Raw genomic sequence first — 11,484 nt, forward strand, 5'->3', positions numbered from 1 at the left:
GAGGAATGCGACTGCGGCAACAACAAGGTGAGCGATGAAGAGCTTTTCTGGTTTCGTTCCCTATTTTCCTGTTGTATTTGTGCTAAAGTCAATGGGAGGAGTGCTTCTTAGAGCACGTGCGGGTTGGTGCATCTCCGCTGCTGTAATCCACGCAGTTGCGACACTGCAGCAAGGCTGAATTTTCCAGCTCAGACACCATTTGTGGAACTGTTATCTGTGCCACTTAATGAGAAGGCAATGGAACTATCATCTCTGTCACTTAACGAGAAGGCAGCCTTCACCCTGACGTGTCCCCATAGAGCGCTATGGGTGCGTTACCACCATCTTCCCTTCCCTCTAAAACACCACGTTACGCATCTGGTCTCTCCAGGTGACCCGAAGTCTCCTTTTGTGTCAGCAATGAAAGGTTCTTACAGTGAGAGCAGGGCAGGTCTCTTCTCGCTAGTGACAAGTGAGAGGATGAGGGGAAACGGCCTCAAGTTGCGCCAGGGCAAGTTTAGGTTGGATATTAGGAAGAACTTCATTACATAAAGGGTAGTTAGGGACTGGAATAGGCTGAACAGGGAGGTGGTTGAATCGCCATCCCTGGGTGTGTTTAAGAGCTGTTTGGATGTGGTGCTCAGGGATATGATTTAGTGTAGGGTTGTTAGAGTTAGGGTTCTGGTTATAGGGTACTACAGTTATAGGGTACTACGGTTATAGGGTACTATGGTTATAGGGTACTATGGTTATAGGGTACTATGGTTATAGGGTTCTGGTTTGGCTGCGGTTGGACTTGATGATCTTCAAGGTCTTTTCCAACCTGGGTAATTCTATGGGTCTCTATGGGTCTCTATGGGTCACTATGGGTCTCTATGGGTCTCTATGGGATGCTATGGGTCACTATGGATCACTATGGGTCTCTATGGGTCGCTATTTGTCTCTATGGGTCGCTATGTTTTGCTATGTTCCCTCACTGAGGGATATGATTTAGTGTAGGGTTGTTAGAGTTAGGGTTCTGGTTATAGGGTACTATGGTTATAGGATACTATGGTTATAGGGTACTATGGTTATAGGGTTCTGGTTAGGCTGCGGTTGGACTTGATGATCTTCAAGGTCTTTTCCAACCTGGGTAATTCTATGATTCTATGGGTCACTATGGGTCACTATGGGTCACTATGGGTCTCTATGGGACGCTATGGGTCTCTATGGGATGCTATGGGTCACTATGGGATGCTATGGGGTCACTATGGGTCTCTATGTGTCGCTATGTTCCCTCACTGAGGGATATGATTTAGTGTAGGGTTGTTAGAGTTAGGGTTCTGGTTATAGGGTACTATGGTTATAGGATACTATGGTTATAGGGTACTATGGTTATAGGGTTCTGGTTAGGCTGCGGTTGGACTTGATGATCTTCAAGGTCTTTTCCAACCTGGGTCATTCTATGATTCTATGATTCAGTTTGGGAGCTGTGGTCTTTCCTAAAGCCCCCATTACTTCCTTTTCCTCGGTGTTTGTGTATCTGCGTGATAACCCATCACTGATTCCGAATCCCCTCCTTAAGATAAGAAGCCATTGCTATGTAAGGAGAGCTGAAGTGCAGATCTCTCCACGTTCCGGGTATCCATAAAATCAAGTCATTCGTTTTGTCTATGGGACAAACTTCAGTCGTAGAATCATAGAAGCACTGAGGAAAAGCCCACTATAATCATGGAGCCCAACCATCAGCTCTGACATCAGGAAGGGATTGGGGAAATTGGAATCTTAAGGAGGATTATGGCTGGAAGGGATGGAAAAGGGAAGGAAGGAAGGAAGGGACAGAAGAATGACAGAGAGGGAGGATGAGCTCTCCTGTGTGATCAGAGGGGTTCCAAGCACCCTGCAAACACCAATGGGCTGATCCTAAGAGCATCCCTGCGCAGCATGAGGGTCGGCTGATGAGCTGAGATGAGATGGAAGCGTTCATCTCAAGAGCAAAAAGGGATCTGCTTCAGAAGGGATGACGTGAGCTTCTCCTTCTATCGTATGTTCCTTTATGCTGGAGCTGGTGTCCTGGCTTCAAACTGCTGCCATTAACATCTCCTGGCGTGCTTTACTTCCAGGCATGCCTGAAGGCAGGATGCTGCCTCTCCAACTGCATGCTGGCCCCAGAAGCTTCGTGCTACAGAGGAGAATGCTGCCGCAAGTGCCAGGTGAGCTGCACCACCACCATCGCTGCCATTGCAATGCAGGGGAACCAACGCTTTGCTTTGCTTTGTCCTGTTTTGCTTTCACAGTTTCGACGAGCAGGAAAATTGTGCAGGGCGCCTCAGAGCAGGTGTGATCTGCCGGAGTATTGCAATGGTAAATCGGCCAGATGCCCTGCGGATGTGTTTAAGCAAGATGGGACTCCATGCAGCAACAACGACCGCAGCTACGAAGGGCAGTGCCACAGCCACGAGGCGCAGTGCAAGGCTTTGTTTGGCAAAGGCAAGATAGCTCATATAAGGGGTCGGCGAACCATCCCATGCGGTGTTAGGTCTCATTATCTCTTAGAGATGCTTCATCATGTGCATATCAATATGGGCTGGGGGTTGACAGCTCTATGGAGAAGGACATGGGGGTCCTGGTGATGAGCAGGGTGACCCCATGGCCAAGAGAGCTCCAGGCAGACAAGGAACGGCTGGGGAGAGCCCAGTGAGGGTGCAGCGATGGTGGGGGCCTGGAGCAGCTCCTGGCGGTGACAGGCTGAGCAACCTGGGGCTGAGCAGCTGGGGGAGAGGAGGAGGAGGGGGAATTATTGCAGAATACTTTTGAAACGCCCCAGGATGTTGTAGTAGTAGCTGCACAACTATATAGGTGAAACAAGATGTATCTAAAGGCAGGTTGAAATATATCTTTACAATAGTTAGGGCAGCAGAAATGTGGTTTCCTCGGGCGTAAGCTGTTGTAATGCTGTTTAGGTGCACCCCGTGCTCAGTGAGACTGAGAATGGCACTTCTAAGTAGAGAAGAACCAGAACTAAACGTGTGCTGAAAACAGCCACTGAACCCCGTCCCTGTGCAGCTTAAGGCAGCAGCGCCCTCAATGAGCGCGTCTCCATTTCCCCCGGTTCTAAGTGGAAGCGCAAAGTGCCCACTTCCCCTTTGAGGCCATCTCAGCTCTGCAGGAAGCACCCAACTTCCCCAAGTCACATCCCAAGGCCGTCACAGAGCAGATGTACGACCACCAGGAGCAGCAGGTTTCATTATGAACACACATGAGTCTTCTGCAAATAAAACCACAATCCCTACTGTTCTGCTCAGGATTAGCAGTAAGGATTCTTGTCTGTGGTCAGAAACAACACCCAGAGTTGGGTTTCAGCAAGACAGAACCAGAACAGAACCAGAACAGAACAAGACAGAACCAGAAGCAGATCAGAACTGCCCTACTGCAGCCGTAAGGAGTTTGGAGTCTGCAGAGCATTAACCTTTGCACACCAAGGCAATATTGTTTGTCACAGGCAATGCTTAGCGATTATAAGGATGGCCTGAAAAAGAACTGGGGGCTCCTTGGGCTGGAAATGGTTTTGTCTTGCTGAAACCCGACTTGTTTTTGACGTCAGACAAGAATCCTTAGGGCTAATCCTGAGAAGGACTGTAGGGATTGTGGTTGCAGGGTCAATCTAAGTGACAGTGGGACGTTTGTTATAATGAAACGGAAGAAAGAAGGAAAAGAAGTGGGCTTTGGGGAGATTTGCAGTCTATATTCCAGTCTTTTGCTCCAGATTATTCCTGACAAACGAGCACAGTCCATTCTCTGACCACTAATTGTTTTATTGCAGCAAATCTCTTCCACGTAACTGCTTCATTATAGTCAAAAAAGATAAAAACAAGACAAATAACACCCCATAACACACAGCGGGTTGTTAGAACGCCCACAGGAACCACCAGGAGTTGGCTCACCGCGACCGTCTCCATCTCCTCCTTTCTCCCCCTTCTGCAGCCGCCCGTCGCGCCCCATTGAGCTGCTTCAGGGATGTGAACATCCGAGGGGATCGCTGCGGGAACTGCGGCTGGGACGGCACCCACTACACCAAGTGCCTGGAGAGGTGAGCAGGGGGGTCACAGGGGCACACAGACCCCCTCACAGACCCCCCCTTCTCTGAATATGAGAGATGCTCAGCCTGATTTGTTATTGGGATTTGGGCACAATGGGTTCCTAGCTTTCCTTCTCCATGGGGTCATCCCATCAACCAGCCGGTACGTCCCGAAAGCGCATCTTGAAAGACCCCATGTCCTTCATGACCCCATCATGAATGACCCCTCTATGAGGACCCAGTGACACACAGCTCAGTTCTCTGCCATTTGAGCACACGTCGCCCTCCAAGCTTTCCTTCCCAGCCCTGTCCTGTGGGATTTGATGGGGATGATGGTTGGAGATGATGGAGATTTGCCTACCTTGGTGAAACACCAAAGCGCAAGCATGAACGAAGGCAAGGCAGGCAGGGAATCATCAGATGGCTTGAGCCGGAAGGACCTCGAAGCTCATCTAATTCCAAGGTGTTGGATTTAGATTGGATTGGGTTCCATTCCCCAAGGTATTGGCCCTGTGTGCAGTCACTGGGTGGTACCATTGCCCACAGCAGGGGGTTGGGATTAAATGACCTTCGAGGTCCTTCTAGCTCAAGCCATTTGATGACTCCCTGCCTGCCTTGCTTGCACTTCGGTGTTTCACCAACAACTGGGACATTGCTGCCATTGGAGTTGACCCCTCTCCACGTTCCATGCTGTGAGCACAGTCCATGAGCAGACCTTGAGCTTCACTCTTACCATCTCAGACCACAGTGCTGAGCTCCTGAAGCACGATACCTAAACCCTCCCTGCAAAGATGCCGTTATTTCTCACGCTTTATAAAGCACAGGCGTGAAAAGTGAGGCTCAAAGTGATGAGTGAAAGTATCTCTGTAGCTTCTCAAAGGGTCCCAAAGGGCTGTGACTATCTGTGCCAAGGTGCCACCTTGGTCCACGTCAATACCAGCGTCTGTCTGTCTGTCTGTCCACCTCAGGAACATCCTGTGTGGGAGAGTTCAATGCGTTAACATCAAAAGGGTCCCAGCCCGGCGAGACGGAGAGACCGTGGTGCAGACCTTCCTGGGCAACCAGCTCTGCTGGGGACTCGAGTTCCACCTGCCCTTCGACACGCCGGACGATGGATCGGTGAAGGACGGCACGTCGTGTGGCACAGACAAGGTACCCATAGGGAGATATGGAGCTCAATGGGCACAAACAAGGTACCCATAGGGAGATATGGAGCTCAATGGGCACAAACAAGGTATCCATAGGGAGATATAGAGTTCAATGGGCACAAACAAGGTACCCATAGGGAGATATGGAGCTCAATGGGCACAAACAAGGTACCCATAGGGAGATATGGAGCTCAATGGGAACAAACAAGGTACCCATAGGGAGATATAGAGCTCAATGGGCACAAACAAGGTACCCATAGAATAGATAGAATAGAGCACAGTGGGCACAAACAAGGTACCCATAGGAAGATATAGAGCTCAATGGGCACAAACAAGGTACCCATAGAATAGAGCACAATGGGCACAAACAAGGTACCCATAGGAAGATATAGAGCTCAATGGGCACAAACAAGGTACCCATAGGTAGATATAGAGCACAACGGGCACAAACAAGGTACCCATAAAATAGAGCTCAATGGGCACAAACAAGGTACCCATACAAACATATAGAGCTCAATGGGCACAAACAAGGTACCCATAGGGAGATACGGAGCTCAGTGGGCACAAACAAGGTACCCATAGGGAGATATAGAGCTCAATGGGCACAAACGAGGTACCCATAGAATAGAGCACAGTGGGCACAAACAAGGTACCCATAGGTAGATATAGAGTTCAATGGGCACAAACAAGGTACCCATAGATAGAATAGAGCACAATGGGCACAAACAAGGTACCCATAGATAGAATAGAGCACAGTGGGCACAATCAAGGTACCCATAGGGAGATATAGAGCTCAATGGGCACAAACAAGGTACCCATAGGGAGATATGAAGCTCAATGGGCACAAACAAGGTACCCATAGGGAGATATGGAGCTCAATGGGCACAATCAAGGTACCCATAGGGAGATATAGAGCTCAATGGGCACAAACAAGGTACTCATAGGAACATATAGAGCTCAATGGGCACAAACAAGGTATCCATAGGGAGATATAGAGCTCAATGGGCACAAACAAGGTACCCATAGAATAGAGCACAATGGGCACAAACAAGGTACCCATAGGTAGAATAGAGCTCAATGGGCACAAAAAAGGTACCCATAGAATAGAGCTCAATGGGCACAAACAAGGTACCCATAGGGAGATATAGAGCTCAATGGGCACAAACAAGGTACCCATAGATAGAATAGAGCACAGTGGGCACAAACAAGGTACCCATAGGGAGATATGGAGCTCAATGGGCACAAACAAGGTACCCATAGATAGAATAGAGCACAGTGGGCACAAACAAGGTACCCATAGATAGAATAGAGCACAGTGGGCACAATCAGGCCCACAGGTAACTAGAATAGAGCACAATGGGAATTCAAGGCTTCTCTTCCTTTCTGACCTCTGCTGGCAGCCCCCTCCTGCTGAAGCCTCCCTGAGCAGCTGAAGAACAGCCCTAATATCACAACAGAACCACAACAATGACCCGGGTTGGAAGGGACCTCAAGGATCATGGAGTTCCAACCCCCCTGCCTAGCCACGCCACCAAACAATCACCTTTACTAGATCAGGTTGCCCAGGAGACCCATAGATCCCCATAGATCCCCATAGAGACCCCATAGAGACCCCATAGACCCCATAGATCCCATAGAGACCCCATAGATCCCCATAGAGACCCCATAGAGCCCATAGATCCCCATAGATACCCCATAGATCCCATATATCCCCATAGAGACCCCATATATCCCCACAGAGACCCCATAGACCCCCATAGATCACCATAGACCCCATAGATCCCCACAGAGACCCCATAGATCCCATAGACCCCATAGATCCCTCATAGAGAACCCCATAGACCCCCATAGATCTAAGCCGCGCCGCCCATAACCCATAGATCCCCACAGGACCCCCATAGATCACGCATATGACCCCATAGGATCCCCAACACGAGACCCCATAGACCCTATATATCCCCACAGAACCCCATAGACCCATTAGACTCCCCATAGAGACCCCATAGACGCCATAGATCCCCAGTAGGACCCAAGATTAGGTGCCCATTGCCCGTCCAACCTTGGCCTTGAACACCTCCAAGAACCGGGCATCCACAACCTCCCTGGGCAGCTGTTCCAGGGCGCTGATCACTCTCCTGTATAAGAACTTCCCCAACATCAACCTATAATCTTGCCTCTTTTAACTTCAAACCCATTTTCCCGTGTCCTGCAATTGTCCAGCCCTTTCCAAAGTTTAAGGAAGAGTAAGTTCCCTTCAGGTATGAAGGCTGCATGAGTCACCCAACAACCTTCTCTTCTCCAGGCTGAACAAATCCCACTCCTCAAGCCTGTCCTCATAGGGAGCTGCTCCAGCCCCCTTGATCATCTTTTGTGTCCCTCCTCTGGACCCTTTCTCAAAATACTCCATGTCGTATTTTACTGAGGTCCACCACCTGGACACGGTACAAACAAGTGGCCTCACAAGAGCAAGAGTAGAGAGGACCAATCATCCTCCCATATCCCTGCTGACGCACCCTCTCCTGATGGAGCCAGATCCCCATTTGCTTTCCGGAGCTGCCAGAGCCACTTGCTGGCTCATGTTAATTCTCATTCCATCATGACCCCTAGGTCATATCCTATATCACGGCAGCTCTTTGTTGCTGGCAGCACACAGCTTTCTTTCCATGAGAGAAGTTAAAGGCTTCTCCATCGCTTTGGAAGCGATCAATCCAAGTCAAGGTTTATTTGTCGCGCACACAAAGGAATATCCAAATGTTCTTCCAAGAATAGGACTCATCCCTCCTATATAGACTTCATCCTCCGGTGCCAAAGTCCTGTCAAGGCGGCGATGTAGTGAGGGAGCATTTCATGCTGCCTTATGGCAGAGAGAACAACACGAGGAGGGAAAGGAGCTTTCAGCTATGGGAGGAGAGGTGCTATGGGGCTGGATGGTCGGAGAGTAAGAGGTGCTATTGCGGGCTGATTGGGGTCTGTGGAGAGTAAGTGCTATGGGCTGGCTGGCTAATGGGAGGCAGAGTGCTAAAGGTCCTGATTGGTTCTATGAGAGGAGACGTGTTATGGGGCTGGTTGGGGCCTGTGGGGGGGTAGAAGTGCTATGGGGCTGGGTTGGGGCCTATGGGAGAGGAGAGGTGCTATGGGGCTGGATTGGGGTCTGTGGGAGAGTAGAGGTGCTATGGGGCTGGGTTGGGCCTATGGAGAGGAGAGTGCTATGGGACTGTTAGGGCCTATGGGGAGTGGAGGTGCTATGGGCTGAATTGGGGTCTATGGGAGAGGAGACGTGTTATGGGGCTGGGTTGGGGCCTGTGGGGGAGTAGAAGTGCTATGGGCTGGTTGGGGCTATGGAGAGGAGGTGCCATGGGGCTGGTTAGGCCTATGATAGAGTAGAGGTGCTATGGGGCTGGGTTGGGGCCTATGGGAGAGTAGAGGTGCTATGGGGCTGGGTTGGGGCCTATGGGAGAGGAGAGGTGCTGATGGGCTGGGGTTACGGCCTATGGAAGTAGAGGTGCTAGGGCTGAATTGGGTCTATGGGAGAGGAGACGTGTTATGGGGCTGGATTGGGGCCTGTGGGGGAGTAGAAGTGCTATGGGGCTGGGTTGGGGCCTATGGGGAGGAGAGGTGCTATGGGGCTGGGTTGGGGCCTATGATAGAGTAGAGGTGCTATGGGGCTGGGTTGGGGACTGTGATCAAGTAAAGCTGTTATGGGCTGGGTTGAGGCCTATTGAGGAACAAGAGGTGCCATGGGGCTGGATTGGGCCTGTGGGAGAGTAGAAGTGCTATGGGGCTGGATTGGGACCTGTGATAGAGTAAAGCTGCTATGGGCTGGTTGGGGCCTATGGAAAGTAGAGGTGTTATGGGGCTGGGTTGGGGCCTATGGAGAGTAGAGGTGTTATGGGGCTGGGTTGGGGCCTACGGGTGACCCATAGAACAATAGCGACACACCGGAGACCATAGAGACCATAGAACCCGTAGTACCAGACGGTAGTACGACCACTATAGCCATAGAATCCATAGAATTACCCAGTTGGAAAAACCTTGAAGATCATCAAGGTCACCGCAGCCAAACCAGAACCCTATAACCATATACCCACTATAACCATAGTACCCTATAAACCCGTAGTACCCTATAACCATAGTACCCTATAAACCATAGCCACCCTCATAACCATAGTACTCCTATAACCATAGTACCTCTATAACCATAGCACCCTTAACCATAGTATCCTTACTAACCTATACATACCCTATTAACCATAGCACCTCTATAACCATAGTACCTATATAACCATAGTCACCCTATAACCGCATAGACCTCTATAAAGTAGTATAAATCATTGCATAAACCATAGCAACCCTATAACATAGTACCGTATAACCAATAGTGCCCTATAACGCAGAAACCTAACTCTAACAACGCCTAACCACTAAACATACTCCTCAGTGAGGGAACAGAGCGAAACATAGAGACCCATAAGACATAGCGACACATAGAGACCCATAAGTGACCCATAACTGCAATCCCATTAGTGACCCATAGAAATCCATAGTGACCATAAGCATCCATGAGACCTATAGAGCTATCCCCATAGTGACGCCATAGAGACGCCATAGAGCATCATAGAATAATAGAAATACCCAGGTTGGAAAAGACCTTGAAGATCATCAAGTCCAACCGCAGCCTAACCAGAACCCTATAACCATAGTACCCTATAACCATAGTACCCTGTAACCATAGTACCCTATAACCGCAGCCTAACCAGAACCCTATAACCATAGTACCCTATAACCATAGTACCCTATAACCGTAGTACCCTATAACCATAGTACCCTATAACCGTAGTACCCTATAACCATAGTACCCTATAACCATAGTACCCTATAACCAGTACCCTAACTCTAACAACCCTACACTAAATCATATCCCTCAGTGAGGGAACATAGCGACACATAGAGACCCATAGTGACCCCATAGAGATCCATAGTGACCCATAGCATCCCATAGATCCCATAGGGTTACATGGAGACCCATAGATCCCCATAGGGTTACATGGAGACCCATAGATCCCATAGAGACCCACAGAATCATAGAATGACCCAGGTTGGAAAAGACCTTGAAGATCATCAAGTCCAACCTCAGCCAAACCAGAACCCTATAACCATAGTACCCTATAACCGTAGTACCCTATAACCATAGTACCCTATAACCGTAGTACCCTATAACCAGAACCCTAACTCAAAAAACCCTACACTAAATCATATCCCTCAGTGAGAGAACAGAGCGAAACATAGCGACACATAGAGACCCATAGAGACAAACAGAGACCCATAGAATTACCCAGGTTGGAAAAGACCTTGAAGATCATCAAGTCCAACCACAGCCTTACCAGAACCCTATAACCATAGTACCCTATAACCATAGTACCCTATAACCATAGTACCCTATAACCGCAGCCTAACCAGAACCCTAACTCAAAAAACCCTACACTAAATCATATCCCTCAGTGAGGGAACAGAGAGAAACATAGCGACACATAGAGACAAATAACGACACATAGAGACCCATAGTGACCCCATAGAGACCCATAGAATCATAGAATTACCCAGGTTGGAAAAGACCTTGAAGATCATCAAGTCCAACCGCAGCCAAACCAGAACCCTATAACCATAGTACCCTATAACCATAGTACCCTATAACCGCAGCCTAACCAGAACCCTACAACCATAGTACCCCATAACCAGAACCCTAACTCTAACAACCCTACACTAAATCATATCCCTGAGGCCCACATTTAAACGGCTCTTAAACACACCCAGGGATGGCGATTCCACCACCTCCCTATTCAGCCTATTCCAGTCCCTAACTACCCTTTCTATAAAGAAGTTCTTCCTAATATCCAACCTAAACTTGTCCTGGCGCAACTTGAGGCCATTTCCCCTCGTCCTCAGGGTGAAGATGAGGGTGGTTGTGAGGGGTCCATTCAAACCCCCCCCATTTTCCTTGGCCACGTGCAGGTATTGAAGGAGCAGAGCGGGTACGCGGGGTACGCGGCACAGACTGGCACAGCTGTTGTTTCTATGCACCATGAATTGGCTCCTGGGGTAGAACCGGTCTCTGTGCATGTTGTGGCTCCCAGTTGGGTTTCTTCTTCCTCCCCTTTGCTTTGTCTCAGACAACACGAGACCTTTTGGGTTTGCTCCTATTCCTTCCTTCCTTGATTTCTTTCTTATAGAGAGGGAATGGGGGGTTGGAACTACTGTGTCCAGGTGTGGAGCCCTCAGTACAAAAAAGACATGGAGATTTTG

At 49.3% G+C, this 11,484-nt stretch overlaps 1 protein-coding gene across 1 annotated transcript in view; it reads left to right on the plus strand.

The window, feature by feature from the left end:
- LOC107308617 (disintegrin and metalloproteinase domain-containing protein 21-like) overlaps positions 1-11,484 on the plus strand; it is a 24,624-nt gene that overhangs the window by 9,334 nt on the left and 3,806 nt on the right. The window contains 5 exon segments of the mRNA XM_032443549.1: positions 4-27; positions 2,082-2,171; positions 2,256-2,448; positions 3,943-4,048; positions 5,005-5,188. Of these exon segments, the coding sequence (XP_032299440.1) occupies positions 4-27; positions 2,082-2,171; positions 2,256-2,448; positions 3,943-4,048; positions 5,005-5,188 (597 nt within the window).

The sequence above is a fragment of the Coturnix japonica genome, chromosome 1, assembly GCF_001577835.2.
Source record: "Coturnix japonica isolate 7356 chromosome 1, Coturnix japonica 2.1, whole genome shotgun sequence".
Classification (NCBI taxonomy): domain Eukaryota; kingdom Metazoa; phylum Chordata; class Aves; order Galliformes; family Phasianidae; genus Coturnix; species Coturnix japonica.